The sequence below is a fragment of the Miscanthus floridulus genome, chromosome 2 (assembly GCF_019320115.1).
Source record: "Miscanthus floridulus cultivar M001 chromosome 2, ASM1932011v1, whole genome shotgun sequence".
NCBI lineage: Eukaryota > Viridiplantae > Streptophyta > Magnoliopsida > Poales > Poaceae > Miscanthus > Miscanthus floridulus.
This window is the reverse complement of record NC_089581.1, coordinates 163943734-163968430: the sequence shown is the minus strand read 5'-3', so window position 1 is coordinate 163968430 and position 24697 is coordinate 163943734. Positions and strand designations below refer to the sequence as shown.

Genomic DNA, 24697 nt, shown 5'->3' with positions numbered 1-24697 from the left:
CTTGTAACTTCTTTCAAGAAGCCCAAAACGCGAGTACGCCCGTCTATCAAACAAAAAAAAAAGTGCACATTAGCTCACTCAACGTTTACGAAAGTCTCCTTTTCCTCTTTGAACTCTAAAACCGGATAAACCATCCTCCTGAACTTTTAAAACCGTTCATTTTATCTCCCTAGCCTGTTATAAGTGGTTTTCAAAGATGATTTTATCTTTTTTATTATTATTTCGGCTGAATCTTTAAAAAATCATAGTAAATCATAAAATATAAAATCTAATTTTATTGGACTTCACATGAGTAGATATACACAGTGAACATATAATATGGTATGTTTTAATTTTTTTTTTGCTGTAGCTTTAGATCTATGCTTTTCTATAATTTATTCATAGCTGCAGTTTCTATGGTCCAATTATGATGAAATTTTTATGGTGGACTAACTATTGTATGCTTAAACTATAGTATAAAAATTATAATAATTAGATCATGTATAATTCAGTTATAGGTTTGATCGAATGAGTATGTACAATTGAGGAGGTTACGTGGACTTTTTTCTCTATCAAATGGTCCATTTATGCGGCCCAAACAAGCCCAATGGGAACCGCCTTTGACCTTTCCCTGCCACGGCCAATTCCCAAGTCCCAACTCCCAAACCCGAGAGAGGCGAGAGGCGAGACGGCGAGTCGTAGGCTCGTGGTCGTGGCCCGAGCAACAGGCACAGGCCCCTTCGCTCCTGGCCTCCTGCTCGGCGTCGCGCCACCGCTGCGCCTCTCCAGAGTCGCCGGCCGCCGTGGGCACCCTCCACCTCTTCCGTCGGCGCCGGGGGGAAGGAGATGGGAGTTCACGGGCTGTGGGAACTGTTGGCTCCGGTCGGGCGACGCGTCTCGGTGGAGACCCTTGCGGGGAAGCGGGTGGCGGTGGACGCGAGCATCTGGATGGTGCAGTTCATGCGGGCGATGCGGGACGACAGCGGCGAGATGGTCCGGGACGCGCACCTCCTCGGGTTCCTCCGCCGCATCTGCAAGCTCCTCTTCCTCCGCGTCCGCCCCGTATTTGTCTTCGATGGCGCCACGCCGGCGCTCAAGCGCCGCACCCTCGCCTCCCGCCGCAGGCACCGTGACGCCGCGCAGGCCAAGGTCCGCAAGACCGCCGAGAAGCTCCTGCTCTCCCATGTGAGTCTCTTCTCTCCGTTACCTATCCCTTCTCCCCATTTTTCTCTACACGATGTGGGTGGTAGTTGTCTGGTTGATTAGAGGTGGAATACTGGCATCCCGAATCGCTTAATGCAAAATTATCAATGTTTGGCACAGAATTTGAAGTGCATTCTATTTTGATCCTAGCGCAGAAGGCAGTGTATCCTTCCCATTCACCCGAATAACCATCATCATATAACTGTTGTTCCTAGGAGAGTTTGTTTCTGTCATTTTTCTTTGCCAATTATATGGTGCAATACATTGGGTATAGTATAGTTCGATGTGCTGAGCAATTCATGATCAAGGTATTGATGGTTTGTGACCTTTGGTTGTCAGCTCAAAGCGAGGAAGCTTGAAGAATTGGCAGAACAAATCCGGATTGACAGGGCTAAGCATGATGCCAGGGGCAAGCAAGTTGAGAGCAGTAAAGAAGGAGAAACTGAGAAAACAAGTCAAAACCAAATTGGTGATACCAACAACAGTGAGGGAAATGCTGCACCAATCAATCAGGAGAAAGTGGATGAAATGTATGTCTACCCGTAACTTTCTTCATGTTATTTTCTGGTTAAGGCCAGTGAGTTGATATTTTTATTGCATGTGTTAAGGCTGGCCGCATCACTTGCTGCAGAGGAAGAGGCAGATTTCACTGATGAAGGAAAACACCATTTTACAAATGTTCCATTGCCAGAAGGAGCTGAAATTGATGAGGATGAAGATGATGACGAAGGGATGATCTTCGTAAGTATATTTCCCATGAATCATTGAAATTTCATACTTTTTGTTTCTTTCACATTTCTTTCTGCAGGTTATTTGATTCTTGCTAAAATATTTATGAATTTCATACTTCTGTCATGTGACTTTGGTGTTATGGAAACCATATACGACTGGACCGACGGCCACTTATTTCCCTTGTTTGTTAGATTGATAGCTATGCATCCTAGTTGGTTAGCTTTATTAGATGGTTCCTCTATATGAAGGTAGTCTTGTTTAATCAATCAAGTGTTAATTCAGTAAAAGGATTTTGCCTATCAAACTTGGCTATCATCAAAGACTCTTCTCGACGGAAAAGCCCGATGATTAAAGGATGATCTGCCCTTACCACAACTACAATATATGGACTAGTTCCTGGCTTTCTTGCTCTGTATTAAGAAAAGTGTTTTTCCCCTGTTGTATGTTCAATCGCTTCAGTTATTAGTTGGTTTAAAACATAGTATAATTTTATTTTTTTACTGCTATTGCAGCCTATGACAACTGGTGACATTGATCCTGCAGTATTGGCTTCCCTTCCTCCATCGATGCAGTTAGATCTTCTTGTTCAGGTAAAAGGGGTAACATACTAATGCTTCTTATGATTGTCCTATGCTACAAAGCATCAAGATGTCTTATTTCCTTTTCTGTGTTTGCTTTAGATGAGGGAGAGAGTGATGGCTGAAAACAGGCAGAAGTACCAGAAAATAAAAAAGGTAATAGGCATACTTCTGTAAGTATATCAGCTGCATAGCAACACTATCTGTTTGGTGGCTATCTATCCTTGCACCCTTTTAATATGATTTTACAATTTGGTCATCTTTAGTAATGAAAAGTTCCTTCCAGGAACCTGCAAAATTTTCAGAGCTTCAAATACAGTCCTATCTCAAAACAGTCGCTTTCCGTCGAGAGATAGACCAAGTTCAGAAGTCTGCTGCAGGGAAGGGTGGTGGAGGTGTCCAGACATCAAAAATAGCATCAGAAGCTAACAGAGAGTTCATTTTCTCATCATCATTCACTGGTGATAAACAGTAAGTGATTTGTTACTTTGCATCTGTCGCTGTGTGCATTAGAATTAACAAGGGCTGGCCATTTGAGGCTTTCCAGTTCTACATATTGCCTTTTGTGATATTCCAGCATGATATTTATTAGCTTATCGTACTTTCCCTACTGGATCAGGACGCTGGCACAAAGAGGTGAAAAGGAACATAATGTTGAGAACACTAAATCAAAAAATGAAATTAGTTCTTCTGTCTTCACATCTAACCCCACAAGTAGTTTGGGAACAATGAAGCCTCCCAACAGCAGCAAACCTTTGAGGGATTTTGGGCCTGATGTTGAGACCTATCGTGATGAGAGAGGACGAACTAGAGTAAGCAGGGTCAGAGCAATGGGAATTCGTATGACTCGTGACATCCAAAGGAATTTAGATTTTATTAAAGAGAATGAGCAGGTTAAAAGTAAGGGACAGACACAGTCCAATGTTCACAATGGATCAACAGGCAATGAAGAACCTCCAGATTTTCCGGAACATCTTTTTGAAAGTAACAAGCTCCAGAGTTCTTGTAGTCCTGATGAGGATCTTTCTGAAACTGACAGAGACAACCATCAGACCTCATCACAAGTAGAGGGAGCAGATAACATTTCTGAGAGTTCTTGTTATGGAAACAAGGAAGCAATAGAGATATCTTTCTCGGTTGATCAAACTGAAGTGAAGGATGGCGATGAAGATATATTTTTGCAATTAGTGTCTGGGACGACATCCAACATAAATAATTGTTTGGTTAAAAACACGGAAGAATCTGAAGATTCTGAGTGTATTTGGGAAGATGGTGTTGTTGAAGCAGGAACGTCTCCTATGAAAGTTGACAAGAAGGATCACAAGTCATCTCTGCCTGAGAATTGCAGCGATGATGAGATGGAGTGGGAGGAAGGTGATAGCTTTGTACCTGGAGTTGCTTCTAGTAGTGAACATAATCCATGTAATGCACCAAAGGGGGATCTGGAAGAAGCAGCTCTCGTACAGGAAGCAATAAGGAGGAGTTTAGAGGATTTTGAGAAGAAGGCATCTGAGAATGTGAGCACCGGAGATATACAAGCATCTGTTGAAGATAGATCTTTGCAGTTCTCCAATAATGTTCCTAAGATATCTGAAGCTCCTGGTGAAAATGATTCACATTCTGGAGTACCTGTTGTTGAAGAGATAAACAATGAAACAAGAACAGAAATCAATTGCGATAAGGATGATATTATACAGGGCACTGGACTACTTGGAACTGATAGACAAGAAAATGAAACCCGACCTCAACTGGTGAATAATGATGAGCATCTGGGGTCTGTGCCTCTATGTACTACATTCACAAGTAATGTGGCTGAAAAACCATCTAACAGCACAGAAACTAACAGTGAAGATGTAATGATATTTACAACCAAAATTCCTGGAACAGCTGTAGGCGATTGTGATAAAACTTCCAGCCTAAACATTATGAATTCTGATCAATCAAAATGCAGCAAAGATATTGCTTCAGCTGAAGAAACCTTATCACACCAAAAGGATCTTTTGATTGATGAACGGCTAGCTGCCACTGTCAAACAAAAAGAAAATGCTACCCAGGAAGATCTGAAGTTTGCCACATCTGAGATAGATTATACACAAATTTGTGACAACGATGGCAATCATACAATATCAGCGAGTTATGTTGATGCAGAGCTATCTCGTCTTAGACAAGAACAGATAGAACTTGGACATGAAAGGCGAAAACTTGAAAGTCATGCAGAATCTGTAAGCAGTGAGATGTTTGCCGAATGCCAGGTTTGAAGTGATCCTTAATTCCTTATTTTCCACTGAATAATTTAAGGTTCTTGATGTCAGGTTATATCATAATGTGTGCATTGGAAATAGAGATATAAGTAAACAATTTGGTTTACTAGTAAAGAAGCACTAGCCAAAAGTTCCATTGATGACAAAATGCCACTCTGATGCAGTTCCATGTTGCAGGAGTTGCTCCAAATGTTTGGCTTGCCATATATTATTGCACCAACGGAAGCTGAAGCTCAATGTGCATACATGGAAATAAATAACCTCGTTGATGGAGTTGTCACTGATGATTCAGACGTCTTTCTGTTTGGAGCAAGGAATGTTTACAAGAACATATTTGATGATAGGAAGTATGTAGAAACATATTTTATGAAGGTATATCCTCTTTTTGTATCTTGGTTCAATTATATTCATTGTCTTCTCAGCTCGATCCTTTTTCCAATTAGTGTTGTAATGTTTCAGGACATTGAGTCTGAGCTTGGGTTAACACGAGAACAGTTAATCCGTATGGCTCTGCTTCTTGGGAGTGACTACACTGAAGGCGTTAGGTAATAACAACCTAACAAAATGCAGGAATTTCTTTACCATATTCTTGTTACATCTTGAAACCATTCTACATATATACAATGTTTATTAGTTGTGGTGGTGCAAATGCAGTGTCCTGTCAGCTAACCATCTGATTTCAACTGCTATATGAAAGTAACATCAAAGTTTATTTTTCTCTATGAGTTGTTACATTTGTCTTTTCTAGGAAGTGGATCTCGAGTTTCTGCTCCAGAAATTGTTTTTTTCCTTCATTTTCTGTTCCATAGTTTGAATGCCTTTCAATCGGAATATCTAAGTTTAGTAATACTAAAAGCATGATTGGCCTTTCTAAGTATTCTAAAGTGCAGCACCAAATTGCAACATTTCATCTGATGCATTTATTTTTGTTGGTTATGCGCTAATTTTTTATTTTATATGCTGGCGTGCAGTGGTATCGGCATTGTGAATGCTATTGAAGTTGTACATGCATTTCCCGAGGAAGATGGACTGCAGAAGTTTAAAGAATGGATTGAATCACCAGATCCATCAATATTTGGTAAACTGCATGTGGAAACAAGTGGTAGATCGAAGAAAAGAAAACTCGGTGGAAATGATTCAGATGGCAAGGGGAAAGGCCTGGAACCTGAATGCATCCAAGGTTCTGATGATAAACAATCTTCTAATGAGGCTGAACATGTCAAGGAAATATTCATGAGTAAACATGTAAGTATGTTTTCTTGCAGGGAACTACTTATGGACCTCTGTTATTGATTGATTCTTGCATATACATGCTCTTGTCGTGTTTTTTTTTCTTATTGTTCCTTAATTTATCAGAGGAATGTGAGCAAGAACTGGCATATCCCTGCAACTTTTCCCAGTGAGTCAGTTGTAAATGCATATATTTCTCCACAAGTTGACAATTCAATGGAGCCTTTTTCCTGGGGAAGACCAGATTTAGGCCTACTACGCAAGTAAGTTGAGAACTATTTTTCTGCGAGGCATTGAACTTGCAAGCAGTATACGTCGTATTCATGAGAGCTATGCTTCTAGATTTCTGTGAGCATACCAATTTATTCTTTCCTTTTCGAGAATGATAATAATTTATTTTATTTTAATATTACATATGTAGTATATCATTATCCATTTGCCAGATTGGACTATATTGCCTAGTGTAGGTTGCATATGTAAGAAGGTAAGCTGGACTGGATTGTGTGTGTCACTCAAAAGAAAATTTTAGAAGTACCTGCACTGTAGAGCATTTAGGAATCAAAGTTGATATGTAAACCATTGCTTTTTCGTATTTCTGTTTTGATATTGATTCATGACTGTTATCTTGTTTACGAGAACCCTTAAGAAAAAGAATGATCATACTGAAGAACATTGATCTGTTATGAAAGCTTTTTTTATCTATTCTTCTGCGTCTTTGGTACAGCATCAGAACTAAAGAAAAAATTCCTTCAGGTTATGTTGGGAAAGGTTTGGATGGGGCAAAGAGAAAGCTGACGAACTGCTTCTTCCTGTTTTGAGAGAGTATAATAAACACGAGGTTTGTCTAGTTAGGTTTCAATAATTATTTACTGCATTCTAGGCTACTTCTGTTTTGTATGTAATGTTCTGCATGATGCTGGTTTAGTTTACTTACTTTTGTAGTTTGTCTTTTTTTTTTCTCAGAAAGATGATGAATGTTTTTAGAGGATATTTGGTTCGAGGAACCACCCCATCCTAGATGTGGTGGTGTATTGTGAGTTTTATCCCATGAATTTTGGTGGAACTGCCCCATTCCTAATGCTTGTACTAATTTTTAGCTTGTGAGGGATGAGGTGATAGAATCAATCCATTCTATTCCACAAACCAAACAAATAATTCAGGAGTGAGAAGATGATGGATCACCCCATTCCTCAAATGAAACACACTCTTAGAGAACAAACTATACATATATGCCAACGTCTCACCTAATCTTGTGTAAATTTTTGGATCTGCATCCAGTGGCTCAATCATATCATAACCATTTGCTATGTCAATAAAAAATCCAAATACATCATTACAATTTTCTTGTCCTATTGCATCATTATGGAAATGATTCTCTGCCTTTTTGTAAGTGTAAATGTGTAGTCTTCTTGTTGAGTTTCATTTAGCCAAGAATATTTAAATGGAAATGAGGTGATGCTCACAATGTGTAGTATTTCAAATCCTCGCATTTTAATTTAAATTGATTTACTTATATGCAGACTCAGCTGCGCATGGAGGCATTTTATTCATTCAACGAGAGATTTGCAAAAATTCGTAGCAAAAGGATTAAGAAAGCCATCAAGGGCATTACAGGGAAAAGCTTTCTTGACACAGATGAACCTAAGCAGGATAATCCCAGTACTAGCAAGACGATCAAGAAGAAAGAGGCAAGCTCCTCGAGCCATGCCAGAGGTAGAGGAAAAAGGGAAAACAATTCTGGGATCGGGAATATGGAAAGTCAAAAAGATAATGTAATTGGCGATACCAACAGTTTGGCAGATACAGTTGAGATTACTAGAGAAAATAACAATACCACTAAGAGAAAACGAGGGAGCCCCTGTGGTCGTTCCAAGGGAAGAGGACGAAGCAGGACAAATGCTGGAAATGATGCAACAATAAGTCAGGAGGATTGTGAAATAGAATATTCTACTTCAGCTTCAGATGAGGATTCATGTAAAAGGCATTCCAACAGTTACGGATCAGAAGGAAGGGCATTGCGAAGGGTGAGCTTCTCTTACTGTATTGTGCCTTCACTTTCATATGGTGCTTATGTTTCTAAGGCATTGGCAAAATTTGTAGTCCGGCCTAGAAATGGCTAGCTAGAACATGGTAATTAGTGAACATGTTTACTATTACTTGAAATCACAAATTTACAGTATTTTGAGAGTGAGAGTTGTGTGATGCCTTTCGTTTGTTCTCCATATGAAAAGCTATATATGCATCGCCAGATAAAAAAAACTTTTCATTTGCTATCTGGTGCTGTTTTTGCAGTCAAATAGGAAGCGGAAACAGGTGACATACATGGAAGATGGTCATGAAGCATATGACAATGATGTTACAATGCATCAAAACGATGAAAATAACCCAGGTCAAGCTGCTGCAGTCGCAGACATGGCTGGAGAAGACAGAGGATTTAACCTTTACCATCAGGATACAAGTGAACTAAACAGCAGTCGGATGCATACAGGTGCAGGCACTACCGAAGATATCAATGAAGATTCCCAGGACTTTGAGTTACGTGAGGACAATCAAGTGGATTCGGCACCGAAAGACTATCTGTTCAGTGGTGGTGGTTTTTGTATGGAGGAGGGTGAGGGCGACGAACAAGAACCAGCAGGTGATCAATCTGGTGCAGAAATAGAACCTGGACCAAGTGGTCCATGTGACGCTATGGATGGAGTTTCAGAGAGTGGCAAGAGTGCGAGCATGTCGACGGCTGGAGAGTGTACAGAGCATGCAAGCATGGAGGCCCGTGGTGCATCTTCGTCGCAGCAGAGACGCAAGGCAAGCCGAGGTTTGAGTGCCATGCCGACGCTTACCAAGCGTAGGAGAAAATCGTGACTTGTTTGCAGTTGCATTGCATGTATAGCACGCCATTATGGCCTCTATTTGGTTCAAGAGCTTATGATTCACATTTCGATCTTTGGCCACACGGTAGATCTCAGACTCAGATTCACGCGCTGTTTTGTGTAGACCAGTCATGAGCGCTGTTTTGCGGACGCAAAATCCACTTCTGAGATTTTGTTCTGTCTTTTTTAGATCAAAGGTCCAGCTCGGTTTTATTAGAAAGCTTATATAAGTTTGAAGCCCCAATCCTGCACTGGAGTTGCCAGTTTACAAGGAAGCGCTGAAAATCAACAACGCAAACAAACTAAACTCAGTTTACGCTTGACCGCGGCAACCCCTCAGCACCCCACAAAAGAACTTAACCCAACTAGAACCCAGAAGTTCAGGTCTTCCTTGGCCACACTCAATGTCCAAAAGAACTATAAACACATCTAACGCTACTTAGGCTTTGTTTGTAGGGCTCATCCTCAATGGGTCCTTTAGGGGAGTCGGAGCCCTTTTGGAGAGGCCATAATTTTACTACTCAAAAACGGCTCGGGCTCCCTTTATTTTTTCACTGAAAAACTGAAAACGGCTTCTTCTATTAAATTGTTTGATAGGCGGAGAGGGGCCTTACCAAACGTGCATTTAGAAGCCCTCCCACGCCTGCAACAACTCTTGATTCAGCTCGTCGATGATCCCATTCGCCATTGATCATCTTCAATTGTTTCTAACACCTACAATTGTTTGATAGGCGGAAAAGTTCAGAGGTAGGATGCTATGTGATCAGTTGTTGACTTGTTTCTAACACAACTTGCATTTAACAGAGCCAGGCCAATTCCTCTTCTTCAGACTAAGGCCCCGTTCGCGTGCCCTTGAACCCGGCTTGATCCGCTTGTTTTTTCATCCGGGAACAGTGTTTTTCTCTCATAACATTTCATCCAGAACGGTGTTTTTTATCCACTTTCCTCCAAAAACCCTCCAGCCGAAGGAGGCCTAAAAAATGACTCATTTCTGAGCAGGTTAAATTTTGACACAACATGAACAGATTTATCTCCTAGAATAACAACTGAATAAAAATCAAACTAAAAAGATGACTATCATTTCTGAGCAGAATTGAAAAACGATGGAAAACTAGTACAGTAGTCTACTTTTTTTCTGAGGGGAAAAGAAATTTTTATTGACCTTCATAGGAAGTACAAACGCCATTAGGCGGAGATACAAACTAAATATGTCTCCCTAAACCAGCATAGATACAACTCCTAGCATCCACATTTGATTGTCTCCCTTCAAGGACAAACTCAACAAATCTAAACTCACTTGATCTAGCTCTAATTTCCTAGACAACATGCCCATAAGAGCCCATACTTCCTTTATGAATACTTGCCACGACTCCGGCGTTGTCACATGCCAATCTGAAGTCCTGCAGGAGCAAACCGCTAGCAAGAGCCAGGCCCTCCTTGCATGCTATCGCCTCCATTGTTTCTGGCTCCAAGCTGCCTTCCATCACCACTGCCGAGGCCCCGAGTGAAATCTCGCGCAACAGCTGCAGCGGCGACACTTCCTGAACTCTTGGCCAAGGCAGCATCAACGTTGATCTACTGGCCAAGTACTGTAGTCTACTAGTACATACTCCTAGATAACAGCACGGCGAATCACGCCGAAACCAATGCACGGCACAGGAAAGGGCCCGCCTCGAAGGCGTCCATTGACTCGAGTCTGGCCTGGCCCAGACCAGTCAACTGGTCCTCCCTAGGGCCCGTCTCCAAGGCGTCCATTGACTCGAGTCTGGCCCGGCCCAGCCCAGTCAACCGGTCCTCTCCGCGCTTCTCTCCCCAGCGGCCAGCTCCCCTCGTCGATCGTTTCCACCAAATCCACCGGTCCGCCGGCCCCGTCTTCCGCTCCGACGACCCGGAGGTCTGTCCAGTCGATAGCCGCCTCAAGCACCAATTCGTCCCTCCGCCGAAGCTACGACGTCCGGTCCCAAGGGCAGCCCCAGCTCGCTGAGGCGGATCGGTAGCAAAACCGATACTGGTACGTTGCCGTGGAGGCAATTTGATTTGGTGGACCTAACGGCCTTGCCGATCTCTTGGGAACCAGAGCGATGGCGCGCGGCGCTCGCTTGCTCCTTGTTCTCGCGCTGCTCGCCGCGCTACTCGCCGTCGTCCTCCAGCTCTACCGCCTCAGGAAACCGGTCTGTCCTCTGTTCCTCGCTACCTTGATGCTTCTCGAAGTTTATGAGCTAGATCTCGCTTATTTTATCTAGTCGGCGGAAGCAGACATGGCGTTAGCAATTAGAGACACCCAGTCGTCGCTTAGGAGTGTTCATCGACTAATAGCTTGATGTGTTAATATGGAGCAAATACATATCGTGTCACATTTCGCAACTTACATGAGTGACCTCCCGGTGATTTGATGTGATGGCTTGTGAACAGTAAAAATGGACTAGCAGCGGTTCGTCTGATTTGCGGCTCTAGCATCTGACTCATATTGTGCCATTTTTCGACCTCTGAAACTGCAAGTTCCCAATACCGGAACACCTCTGTGTTCTCTCGTACTTACCTTAAGTCTCATGTTGCGATGCTCAGAAGTTGTGGACAGTGGAGGAACTATCGCTGTACAATGGAACAAATGAGGGGTTGCCCATACTACTCGCGATTTTGGGGTACTTAAGCTTTTCCTTGCCCCCATATGCCTACATTTCCTTTCGCCTGACTTGTTTTAATAATATATATGATACTCCCTTGACTACTGTGAGAAAAGGGAAGCATGATATGATAAATAAGTGAAAACACAAGTGCACAGCACACCTTTTTAATTATACAGATGATGTTGTCAGCAAATTCCAGTGTATTGTCTTGGCTATTCAACTGGCTTGGCTTGTGTGAATGATGTTGGTTTTCATTTGACGCTGCAGCTCAGTGTTTGAAGTCACAAAAGGGAGGTCACATTATGGTCCTGGAGGAGGTTATCATCACTTTGCTGGGAGGTTGCAGTCTTAGATTTCTAGTGCCTGTTTTGATTTCATTGTTATGAATTACATGTATGCTGTAGCTTGGTGTTATAAAGTATGGAGTATAAACTATAGGAGGTACTCCCTCTGTCCCTAAATATCTATCGTTTTCGCTTCCCGAGAAATAACTTTGACTAAATATACATTGAAAAATATTAATATTTATGGTACATAATTAGTATCATTGGAAAGATCTTTGAATCTAGTTTTTTGATAAATTTATTTGGAGATACAAATGTTGCACGCATTTTCTACAAATCAAGTTAAACTTGCGGCACGCAAACTGACGACGACAATTATTTAGGGACGGAGGGAGTAGTTCTTATATTTTCACAAACATCAAAACTTACATATCCTTTTTGTTTTGTTGCTTCACATGCTGATGTTAAAACAGCGTTCTTTTGACAGGGATGCATCACGGGCATTTGTTTCTGGAAATTTTACAGGTAAGTCTGCGTCTTATTGCTAGCTGGTTAGTTTAGTAAATCATATAGATGACCATGAGTTGATGTTGGTTCTATAGAGATAATTTTGGTGTCCTCTAGATCCTTTGAACTGCAAAAGCAAAAGCATTCTTCTGCGTGATCTTTTTACTCCTAGCAGTACATTGATTCTAAATTCAAATTTCATAAGGGATGAAAGATGGAACGATCAAGACATCTAATGAACATGCTGACTCAATATCTTAGAAGCAGTTACTACTGACTCTTCGCACTATGAGATGCGGAAGTTGCCTGTTGGTTTAATGTAGAAAGAAAAAAAAAAGGCTTGGATCGGTTAAAAAAATGCAGATATTATGACTTGACCTTTATATGATGAAGAGGATACTTGAATTATATGACTTAAATTTTTATGGAGGATGAAGAATCTTAACTCCCTCCTTACCAAACTTCCTGGAAGCTAATTTAGCTGTTCTGCTTCTCATGAAGTTGTTTATAAAAAAATAATAATTTGACCATAAGAAAAAGATAATGTTCATTAAGCATGAATGATCTATGACTGCTTAAGTATATCCTTTTTCTAGAATAACCTTTCTGTTTCAACAGGTGATGGTCTGACTGATTCCTTACAGGGTTTATCAAGCAGTGAGGTACTAAAACACACTATGTATAGATTATTCATATTATTAAACCTTGTAGTTATTGCAAATATGAAGCTTAGACGCAGACAGCCAGTGAAAAATGTTAAAAGTACCGTGATTCATAAATTAGTGCTAGGATGGCAGTTAGCTTCAACTGTAATATAGAAGTGTTTCGTTTCCTCTTAGCACTTATGCAAAATCTAGTTGGCTGTTTACTTGCTTATGATACCAAGCTACCAACCTTTCTATTACTAAAGGTAAAGAGTTAGTTCCGATTTAAGCTTTGTTCTCTTGTGCTTGTAGCCTGTATGGATATAGGTGTGGACATGCTAGGAAATAATTAAGTTGAAACAGAAACATCGTTGCTTCATGTATCATGTATGTATATTCTATTAAATACTTGTGGGAAGCAGCTACTTATCACGCTGAACATAACACTGTATGTGCATGCTAGTGTACGATACAAGCATTTACAGACTTTACTTTTCTCTCTTTATTTTGCCAATATTTTCAGTATGATGGATTTCCAATTTTCTTTCAGGTAAACAGCATTGTTGATTGGAGGAAATTTTACTTCGAAAGATATATGTGAGCTCCTTTCTAAGAGCCATCTTCATGCTCTTCATGTTACTTATTTCCTTCCATATCTGTAAACCATGAGGCTTCATAGAACTGTATGGTATGCAGTTTTCCAAGAAATGCTAGGTGCTAGGCTGGCAGATTGGTGGCACCTAGTCCCTAGGCAGGCTAGTGGAGCACGATTTGGAACACTGTTTATATGTTTGCGCTATTGCACTTGCTCTAGATTCTGTTGATCATGTTCTCAAATCCATCACCACCATAACATGCATTATTCATGTTAGTACCAAATGTGTAAACACACTAAACTATCATGATTTGGAACATTGTTTATGTGTTTGCGCTATTGCACTTGCTCTAGATTCTCTTGATCATGTTCTCAAATCCATCACCACCATACCATGTGTTATTCATGTTAGTACCAAATGTGTATGCCATATGCAACACACTGGATTCAAGAATCGGAGGTCAGAGAAGCCTTGAAAAAGATGAAAGGGGGTAAAGCGATAGGCCCTGATGGTATCCCAACCAAGGTGTGGAGATGTCTCGGGGATATAGCTATAGTATGGCTAACCAAGATGTTCAACAATATCTTTCGATCGAACAAGATGTCTGAGGAGTGTAGAAGAAGCATATTGGTATCAATCTACAATAACAAGGGAGATATCCAAAGTTGTACTAATTATCGGGGATTTAAGTTGATGAGCCACACTATGAAGTTATGGGAGAGAGTCATCGAGTAGCGCCTGCGAGGAACGATGTAGATATCGACAAACCAATTTGGTTTCATGCCCAGAAGGTCAACCACAGAAGCAATCTTCTTAATAAGACAGGTTATGGAGCGGTTTAGAGAGCAGAAGAAGGACCTCCACTTGGTTTTCATTGACTTGGAGAAGGCTTATGACAAGATACCAAGAAATGTTATGTGGTGGTCTTTGGACAAACATAAAGTCCCATCAAAGTACGTGACTCTCATCAAAGACATGTACAACAATGTTGTGACTAGTATTCGAACAAACGATGGTAACACAGATTACTTCCTGATTAAAATTGGACTTCATCAAGGGTCAGCCTTAAGCGGGTATCTCTTTGCCTTGGTAATGGATGAGGTTACCAGGAACATACAAGGGGATATCCCTTGGTGTATGTTGTTCACTAATGATGTAGTGTTAGTGGACGAAAGCTAGGCGGGAGTAAATAGGAAACTAGAGTTATGACGGCAGACCCTTGAGTCTAAAGGTTTTAGATTGAGCAGAACTAAAACCGAATACATGAGATGCGACTTTGGCGGAGTTGTATAGGAGGAGGGAGATGTGAGTTTGGAAGGTTAAGTAGTGCCTAAGAAGGATACCTTTCGGTATCTGGGATGGATGCTATAGAGGGATGGAGATATTGATGCGGACGTTAGCCATAGAATCAAAGCAGGGTGGATCAAGTGGCGACAAGCTTCTGGTATTCTCTGTAACAAGAGGGTATCACAAAAGTTAAAAGGCAAGTTCTATAGAACGACGATTAGACCGGCTATGTTGTATGGAGCGGAATGTTGGCCTACAAAGATTCGACATGTTCAACAACTGATTGTTACAGAAATACGTATGTTGCGATGGATTTGCGGTCACACAAGAATGGACCGAGTTCGGAACGATGATATACGTGATCGTCTAGATTTAGCACCAATTGAAGAAAAGCTTGTCCAACATTTGTTGAGGTGGTTTGGCCATGTTCAAAGGAGACCTCCAGAGGCACCAGTGCATTGTGGAGTCCTAAGCCAAGCTAATAATATGAGGAGAGGTAAAGGAAGACCGAAATTGATATGGGGAGAGACAATAAAAAAATGAAAGCTTAGGATATACCTAAAGATCTATGTTTGAATAGGAGTACTTGGAAAGCAGCTATTGAAGTGACTGAACCGTGATTTGGGACTTTTGGTGGGTTTCAACTCTAGCCTACCCCAACTTGCTTACTGAAAGGCTATGTTGTTGTTGTTGTTTTATATGCAACACACTAAGCTATCACTGAAGCAGTGGATCATGTTAGAGAAACTACTCAATTAATAATATATATACCCTTGTAACATTCCTTTACATGTACGATGCAGATTTGCTGGTAAACTTATTGGACGTTACTACGACAGTCAAGGAAATCCTACAAAATATCTGAAGGGTGTAGAAATGAAGGCAAAGAGAGGTGCACAGCTTCTTGAAAAGCAGAAGAATGATGAAACTAAAATACCTGGCTGCAATTCAAAATGGAGCCAGCAAGAAGGCGGAGAAGTAAGTGTCCTTGTACCATCCTTTTTTTTGTTGACACATGGTTTTATCTGATGTTGTTGATAACCTTTTTTATTTATCTTGAAAGACCTTAGTCAACTGAGCTTCTTCCTATCATATTCCATATTCAAACAAACTAACCAAATGAAAATAGTCACTATACCAAAGTTAGACATTAAAATTGCATCTTCAACCCTATCTCCTGATGTAAATTAGGTTCTGAGGGCTGTAGTACAAGGTGCAAAGCAGCTCCTTAGAATTAGTCTTTGCCTCTTTGGGATTATCTAGTTTAGGTCTGGTCTTTTTTTTTTTTTTTTTTTACTTTTGAGTGAATGGCGTGCATGTTACTGAACTGTTAGGGGTTGGAGTTTGTGTTGTACTCGTTCCTTTTCTTCTTTAATGAAATGATACACTGCTCTTCTGCGTATTTGAAAAACAAAATTAGACCTTGACCACATCATGAAATGAGCACACCTGGTAGTCTTCTAAAAGTTTTGATTCTGCATTGAAACATATTGCCCGTTGGTAGGGCAGCAGTGCGCCTGTTGGATGTTTTGGATGTATCATGCCTCTAGTGGGCTATGGTCTTCCCAGGCACCAATTTTCCGGTTTGTTTTTTTATGGCTCCAGACAGTGGCCAATTAAGGATTTTGCCCCCAAGCCCATAATTGAACTCTATAAAATGACTGTTTTCCAATAAAGATGGCAACAGATGAGTTGTGTAATAATGCAATCGCAATAAACATAAGAAACAGCTGGCATTAATGAGAAGCATCATGAGTTGGTGTAACATGTTGAGTTATTCTGGATTTCTATTGACCAAATAAACTCCAGCAATTTGATGGCTAATATTGTCTGATCCTTTTCCTTTAGTTTTCTCAACCTATCTCATGCTCTGTTGGGGATTTCTCACGAATCTTGAGGAAATTAATCTGTTTTGTGTGAATTTCCCTTTGTTCCAAACAGCTTACATAGTCCAAATCGTGTTTTCATATCACACATCTCCTTGAGAAACATTTGCTTGATTAATGTTGAGTTGAACTAATGTGCCATTTTAGTGGCTCGAGGATTCTGAGTGAACAAAGTTGTTTCAGTTTCCATTTTGCTAAAGATGTATTTTTTCTGCCTAATTAAGATCGTACTGCTTGTGTTAGGTTTGGTGCGACACGGGCTATCCAAGATTGGTGAGGAGGCCAGGCGACATAGCTCTGACCGGACAAGTTAGCCAAAGGTGCGCTTGTTTCCAGGAAAACGAGCTTGACAAAGCCGGGCTAGTGGTGTACGAAGGGTGTGATTACTTGTCCAAGTCTTGCAAAGTAAACTAGAACTGTACATCTCTCTCCCCTTTGTCCACGAACTTGTTGCTTTGGGTACTCAGCGCAAGGTTCATTAGTTACGGGAGCAGTGACATTCCACGAGCACCAGCCACGCACCATGATGGTTCTTCTGTTCTGTTCCGCATCAGTCCTTTCGGAATCCCTGGTGCAACGTCGTGTTTCAGAAGCCAAGATACGCAACTGAGCTGTTTAGTTTCTCTCCCTAAAGTTTACTTACCGTCTTATTGAATGTATAGATATATATATGGAATATTAAATATAGACTAAAAATAACTAATTGTACAGTTTACGACTAATTTACGAGACGAATCTTTTAAGTCTAATTAGTCCATGATTTGACAATATGGTGCAACAGTAACACATGTGCTAATGATAGATTAATTAGGTTTAATAAATTCGTCTTGTGGGTTACCGACGAATTCTGTAATTTGTTTTTCTATTAATATTCGAACAGTCCATACGATACCTCATATGACACCCAGAAACTTTACGCTCTAAATTTAAACAGTTGCCTGATCGGAAGATCGGTAGATACGTGCAATCGAATGAAATGATGGTCACGCTGCGCTGCCACGCATTATTCGTGCAGGGCAAGATCGATCTCAAAGGCTGTCCATGTTAATAGGCATGGGGCTTTGGCTGTCGATTGATCGGAGGCTGCCTTGCAAGTTGTTGCACCGTCGGCATCATCTTTCCTAGGATCCCAAACACATTTTCTCTGTCGCAAATACATGCCCTTGAATTGAAGATGGTATTTCCAGTCTGTTCCCTATTTCTCTTGAACTTATTGATCATATAAGGCCTTAGTTTAGTTCCTGGTTATAAAGTTTTGGGGTGTAAACCGCGAGACAAATTTATTAAACCTTATTAACCTGTCATTAACATATGTGTTACTATAACACTTTATTGTCAAATCATGGACTAATTGGATTTAAAAGATTCGTCTCGCAAAGTAGTCGTAATCTGTACAATTAGTTATTTTTGTAGTCTATATTTAATACTCTATGCATGTGTTCAAATATTTGACAGGATAAGGTGTAAACTTTTTGGGAGGAACTAAACAAGACCTAGCTACTGCTCGGCAGACTTCAAAGCACATCATATAGAAAACGTCAAAATTTGTAGACAAATCCACACCAAATACACGAAGGCCTTGTTTAGTTCCGGGATGTAAAGTTTTAGGGTGTTACATGGGGATATCGCATGGGGTGTTTAGATACTAATAAAAAAACAAATTATAGAATCCGTCAGTAAACCGCTCGACGAATTTATTAAGCCTAATTAATTCATCATTAGCACATGTGTGTACTGTAGCACTTTATTGTCAAATCATGGACTAATTAGGCTTAAAAGATTCGTCTCATAAATTAGTAGCAATTTATGTAATTAGTTATTTTTTAATCTATATTTAATACTTCATGCATGTGTCAACATTCAATGTGACGCCCCGTTCGCTTCGCTGAAAAAATAAACCGAAACACTGTTCCGGCTGATTTGTTGTTAGAGAAAAATACTGTTTTAACTGAAAAAATAATTTGTAAAGTTTTAGTTTGGAAACTAAACGAGGGAAGCCAGCCGAAGCCTGTCGGACTGCTGGTTCCGCCGTTCCGCGGCTACCTGACATTTCTTGCTTCTGCAGTTTGTTACTGACCATTCTGCACTGCAGAAACGCAGAACGGTGAAGCAACAGTTCGATTCGTTTTGTGTCTTTGTGCCTATCTTAAAAGTACTAAGGCTATTTTTATTTTCTCTCTTAAAATTTTACATCTTATCGCATCGAATATTTGAATATATACATGAAGTATTAAATATAGACTAAAAAATAACTAATTATACAGATTGCGACTACTTTGCGAGACGGATCTTTTAAACCTAATTAGTTCATGATTTAACAATAAAGTGCTACATTAACACATGTGCTAATAACGGATTAATTATGTTTAATAAATTCGTCTTACGGTTTACTGACGAATTCTGTAATTTGTTTTTTCATTATTATCCGAACCCCAATACAACACCCTCCTGTAATATTTGATGTGACACCCTAAAACTTTATATCTGAAACTAAACACCATCTAATAAGGTTTCTTTTTCAGTTTATTTCTCCTCTTCGCTAGTGTAGTGTACTCCTAGTCCTAGGTTCACGCTTGACAGCCCCAGAGGCCACAGGAGCACTTCTCTCGTCATTGCAGGTGAGCCGTTTACACGTGTGCCGTTACAAAAGATATTCTAGGTCTATAGATCGTTAAAAAGTTTGAACTTACTATGATATCATGACACTAATTCTTTTTTTTTTTTGTCTTCCACGCGCGTCCCCCCTGTTCTGTTTGGTTTTGATGGTTTAAGAGCCCTGACGTGTGAGTCCAGTCGGTCAGAATGTACAAAATACCCCCTCCTTAACCCTATCCTCTCCACGTGCTGCGAGCGCTGTGGGACGTCGCGTGGAGGCCGGGGAGGTACGTGGGCCTGCGCTGCAGGCACTCTTCGCGCTCAAGGTCGGCGCCGACAACCTCCTCAACCGGCACAGGAGGCGGCGCAGGGCGACGACCTCCTCCGCTCTCGTGCGCGGCGCGTGGAGCAGCAGCCATGGCCGTCGGGCTGAGCTCTGCGCTGTCGTCATCCCCCACCCCACCGGCTGTCCTCGCGCCCCCAACCGCCGTCCTCCGAACTGCGCCCATGCTGGACCGAGCTCTGCACCACCTCCGGTTCTGGGTCTGCTGATCCACCGCACGACCAAGCCGCTCCTGAGACCGACGGAGCTCCGCGCAGCCGAGCCCGAACGGCGGCGGGCGGACGTGCGGCGTCATTGGCTCACATGCATCCGTCGATGACCCTGCACTCGTCCCGCAGCCGGCTCTGCATCTCCCGCGCCGCCTTGCTCCTGGACAGCGCCGGCGACGGGGCCTGATGGCCGGGTGGAGCCCTTCGTGCTCCCTCGACCTGTGCTCCGGCTCCGGCTCCCTATCCCTGCGTGCGCGGTGCCGCCAACGTTCGGCCTCCGACGAAACGGCTGGACACCTGACTAGACTAGAACACGTTTGGAGAGGGTCTAAGCCGCATGAGCGAAGGCCAAAGGTACAATAGAAGAAGAGAGCCCATCAACACAGCATAGGAATCACCTTGTTCTCGATTCCCAATCCAGCGCCCTCTCTGTTCATCACCGTGATGTGCATCAGGCCACCGCCGCGCGGCCCTTAGCGCGCCGCTGCCGCGGCCTAGGCCAAGCAGCAGCTCGGCCCTTGCTGCGGCTGCCGCTGCCTACCGTCGCCCCTTGATGCCTGTGCTGCTGCCGCGCGCTAGGCCTAGCTGCAGCTCGCCCCTTGCTGCGGCTGCCGAGGTGCCGCTGCCTGCCGGCGCCCCTTGCTGCCAGTGCCGCTGCCCCTTGCCGCGACGGAATCAGATCCTCTGAAGTAGGCAAAAAACGACTTATCTCTACAATCCAGCATCTGAGCCATCCAATTTGCATCCAACCATGAGCGACGCAAACTCTAGAAACAAACCAATCTCATGGGCCGGCCCATACTAGCTCAGCGTACCGACTCCCCTGGGTGCGACTCGTTCGACTCCGCCTGTCCGCCGTCGCTCGTTCCTCTTCCCGACCGGCCGCCACCGGCCACCGCGACGCTTGGAGTCGGAGGTCCCTACACCGCCGACGCTACCCTCTCCTCACCTCCCTGACCCGGCGGCATGGCATGTCAGCAGGGCTTCCACCTCGCCAGCGCTCCCCTTCCCCGTCCTAGGCTCCCAGTGCTCTCCCTTATCCCTTCCTCCCTCTGATACTCTCTCTTCTCTCGTTCTCTGAAACTCTTCGAACTTCACACGATGCAGAACACACGCGGCGACGCGGTGGCGGCCGGCAAGCGCGCGTTGCGGCGACTGGCGAGCACGGTGGTGTAGGCAAGCACTCGAGGCGACCGGCGACCTTCCACGATAGGCCGGCAGCGTGGGCGAGCACACGTTATGGCGACGCGGGCGAGCACTTGCGGCGGTGGGCGAGCGCTCGCAGAGCGGGCAAGCGCACGCGCGGCCAACGGAGCGAGCGAGCACACCTCGCGGCCACGCAGAACACACGCGGCGGCGTGGTGGCGGCCGGCAAGCGCGCGTTGCGGCGGCTGGTGAGCACGGTGGCGCAGGCGAGCACTCGAGGCGACCGGCGACCTTCCGCGGCAGGCCGACAGCGTGGGCGAGCGTGCGTTACGGCGACGCGGGCGAGCGCTCGCGGAGCGGGCAAGCGCATGCGCGGCAAGCGGAGTGAGCGAGCACACGCGGCGGCCACGCAGAACACACGCGATGGCGCGGTGGCGGCCGGCAAGCGCGTGTTGCGGCGGCTGGCGAGCACGGTGGCGCAAACGAGCACTCGAGATGACCGGCGACCTTCCATGGCAGGCCGGCAGTGTGGGCGAGCGCGCGTTACGGCGTCGTGGGCGAGCACTTGCGGCGGCGGGCTAGCGCTCGCAGAGCGAGCAAGCGCACGCGCGGCCAGCAGAGCGAGCGAGCACACCCAGTGGCCTAAGCACATCCGAGCGTCGCGGTGGCCGGTGGCGGCCGGTCGGGAAGAGGAACGAGCGACGGCGGACAGGCGGTGTCAAACGAGTCGCACCCAGGGGAGTCGGTACGCTGAGCTGGTATGGGCCGGTCCATGAGATTAGTTTGTTTCTAGAGTTTGTTTCGCTCACGGTTGGATGCAAATTGGATGGCTCAGATGCTGGACTGCAGAGACAAGTCGTTTTTGTCAACTCCAGAGGATCTGATTCCGAGGTAGCCTTCAAGGTTGTAGGTTGCCGCTCGCCCATGCCTATCTCTCTCAGCAGCTCAGTGTTGCGGGAAGGGCAGCAGCCAGCAGGTTACGAAGGAGGACGGGGTGAGTACAATTATATGCTAACTGCTTTGTTATTCAAATTTACAAGTTTTGTAGCTCTCGGATAACTGGCAACCTGTTCGCTTGCTCGTATCTGGCTTATAAGCCATGACTTATCAGTCAACGAACAATATTTTTTTCTCACACTAAATCAGTCAATAGTATTTTCAGCCATAGCTTATAAGTCAAACCAGCCTAAACGAACAGAGAATGGATTTGTCATACAATATTAGATATTCATGAGCGTTCGGCCTCCGAGTCCGTGCCAGGGCATCGGGCACCTCGTCTGCAAGGATTTTCAAATTTGTGGTATTCAAAACTTTAAAATATTGCAAATAATTTAAATACTAATTAAATTAGTGCAGTAAAAAATAGTTAACAACAATTAGTTTGTGCCAAAACACTAAGCCAGGGAGTGATACACGTGAAAACAAAACTTCATCGCTCTTTTCTAGTCTGAGGGTATTTAAGTCTTTTTACGGTGCCGTGAATCACGGAATGACGTAAAAAAGTAAGAAAGTTTAACATCATGGTACCGGATTGTATTCGAACTTTTCAGTCACCTATAAACCTGGAGCATTTTTGGTAACGGCATGTAGGTAGAAGGCTCATTGGTCATTGCAGGTGGTGGTAGTGCTGTGCCCAGCGTTTGCATCGCTGCGCCTGCGCACTGCGCTGCGCTGGAACCAGTGCACCAGCCGGCCTTTTTTCTCCGGGCAAAGGTTGCATGATGCGTCACGCCACGAGCAGGCACAGGCGCACAGGGACCTATAGGCTCCGTTCGGGTACTCGTATCCGGTTTATTTGGTTTCTTTTTTTTAGCCAGAACAGTATTTTTTTTCACAATAATTTAGTCTGAACAGTGTTTTTCAGTGTTTTTCAGCCAGTTTTAGCTAAAATTCTCTCAGCCGAACAAACCCATAGTGCGTTCAAATTTTTCGATGATCTAAAGGGCCTGAGTATCTTTCCTAATGGCACGTAGGTAGGCTCATTGCATGTGGTGGTAGTGCTGTGCCCAGCGTTTGCCTTGTGCGTTTGCATCGCTGCCTCTGCGCACTGCGCTGCGCTGGAACCAATGCACCGGCCGGTCTTTTTTCTCCGGGCAAGGTTGCATGATGCGTCACGCCACGAGCAGGCACAGGCGCACAGTAGCAGAGCATGGCCGGGCAGTGCAGGTGCGCAGCCAGTGCGTGCTTGTCCGGCGCCACGCCACGTCCACGCGCATCGCATTCGCACTGCGTTCTGCGTTCCCCATGGCATGATGGGCAGTAGCAGTACACGGCGTTGGCTCACGCTGTCACGCACACTCAGCCCTATTTGGTTGCTCCATCAAACTTTACATCCTATTACATCGAATATTTGACACATGCATAAAATATTAAATATAAACTAAATAATAACTAATTATAACTACTTTGTGAGACGAATCTTTTAAACTTAACTAGTCTATGATTTGACAATAAATTGCTACAGTAATACATGTTCTAATAATGGATTAATTAAGCTTAATAAATTTATCTCGTGGTTTACCGATAAATTCTATAATTTATTTTTTATTAATATCCGAACACCACATCTAAGACTTTACCCTCTCCATCTAAACACCACCTCACTGCAGGTCTCTCTCTACAGCTGCTGCGTGCGATCATTTCAGCACGTCCTCTTTCCTCTCCTGCTGATCAGTGATCACGCGCATGAGACCCAGATCCACTGTCCAGTTAGCTAATTTCACCTGATTTCGATTGATTCAATAGTATTTTACGAGAGAGAATAAGCCGAATCAAACTTAAAAAAAAAAGTCAGGAGTGGAACAGCCGAACACCGTGCAAGACTCAAGTCATGATGCCGCCGTGGTTTTTGGGCGTCGAAAAATCAGAAGCTGCTAGCGGTAGCGGTTTTTTGCTCGGAGGATCTGTCGACGAAGGATATGGTAGCAAACGAACAGCAGCAGCAGTAACAGTACTACAGAGAAGTGATGTGAAAACTCCTGTCCGTACACACGCGCTCTGATGCTGAGGTCTCCGCTGGGAGAGACAAATGGCCTCTCTCTCTATGACACCGGGGTACTACGATTCTCCCGTGCAAGAAAACGCAACGCAACGCATGCAGGTCTCTCGGATGTGGTCGTTGCGCCAGCCAAACTTTCAATGCGCACTTATTAACATACGGCGAGATGAGGGGCAGGGGCAGGGGCAGGGGCAGGGGCAGGGGCAGCACGCAGCAGCGCATGAGGCATGGGATTCGGAGGATCCGCTCCTGGCCGTGGACGAGGAAGAAAGGCCCCGTTTGGGCTCGGCCCTTTTTTAGTTCGCGAAATTTGGATTTTGGGTTACTGTAGTATCTTCGTTTTTATTTGGTAAATAGTATCCAAACATTGACTAATTAGGCTTAAAACGTTCGTCTCGCAATTTCCCACCAAACTGTGTAATTAGTTTTTCTTTTCGTCTACATTTAATGCTCCATGCACGGGCCGCAAACATTCGATGTGACAGGTACTGTAGCAACTTTTTGGATTTTGGGGTCTAACTAAACAAGGGCAGGGTGGGATTATCTGCTTGATTTTTCGATGGAGCGATTTCATTAGTTTCTTAGGAGAGAGCAGGGTGGGAGCTGATCAGAACGGATTCTCTGCTGATCCCCAACAGAATATACCAAGAAGCAGGGTGAATTTTTTTAAGCTCCTAGTTTATAGTGTAAATGGAGAAGCGGTTCTCCGCTGATACCCACCT

The 24697-nt window shown here is 43.7% G+C and overlaps 2 protein-coding genes across 4 annotated transcripts; both read left to right on the top strand.

The window, feature by feature from the left end:
• Nucleotides 1-633: 633 nt before the first annotated feature.
• LOC136535551 (DNA repair protein UVH3) lies at nucleotides 634-8922 on the top strand. Of its 2 annotated transcripts, XM_066527838.1 has the most exons (14): nucleotides 634-1164; nucleotides 1522-1712; nucleotides 1791-1923; nucleotides 2427-2504; nucleotides 2595-2648; nucleotides 2779-2963; nucleotides 3112-4744; nucleotides 4931-5125; nucleotides 5213-5298; nucleotides 5725-5998; nucleotides 6110-6246; nucleotides 6737-6821; nucleotides 7504-8007; nucleotides 8276-8922. In XM_066527838.1, the coding sequence occupies exons 1-14, from the start codon at nucleotides 826-828 to the stop codon at nucleotides 8843-8845; spliced, it is 4464 nt and encodes a 1487-aa protein (XP_066383935.1). In that variant the 5' UTR covers nucleotides 634-825; the 3' UTR covers nucleotides 8846-8922. The 2 variants fall into 2 exon arrangements, with proteins under 2 accessions (XP_066383935.1, XP_066383936.1); XM_066527839.1 differs by lacking the exon at nucleotides 634-1164 and having other exon boundaries at nucleotides 1695-1712; nucleotides 1814-1923.
• Nucleotides 8923-10057: 1135 nt separating this feature from the next.
• LOC136535549 (membrane-associated progesterone-binding protein 4-like) lies at nucleotides 10058-23934 on the top strand. 2 transcript variants are annotated; one of them, XM_066527837.1, is made up of 8 exons: nucleotides 10058-11024; nucleotides 11419-11495; nucleotides 11748-11819; nucleotides 12252-12289; nucleotides 12890-12933; nucleotides 13466-13512; nucleotides 15602-15776; nucleotides 23587-23934. In XM_066527837.1, the coding sequence occupies exons 1-8, from the start codon at nucleotides 10935-10937 to the stop codon at nucleotides 23692-23694; spliced, it is 651 nt and encodes a 216-aa protein (XP_066383934.1). In that variant the 5' UTR covers nucleotides 10058-10934; the 3' UTR covers nucleotides 23695-23934. The 2 variants fall into 2 exon arrangements, with proteins under 2 accessions (XP_066383934.1, XP_066383933.1); XM_066527836.1 differs by lacking the exon at nucleotides 23587-23934 and adding an exon at nucleotides 16928-17306 and having other exon boundaries at nucleotides 10081-11024.
• Nucleotides 23935-24697: the final 763 nt, after the last annotated feature.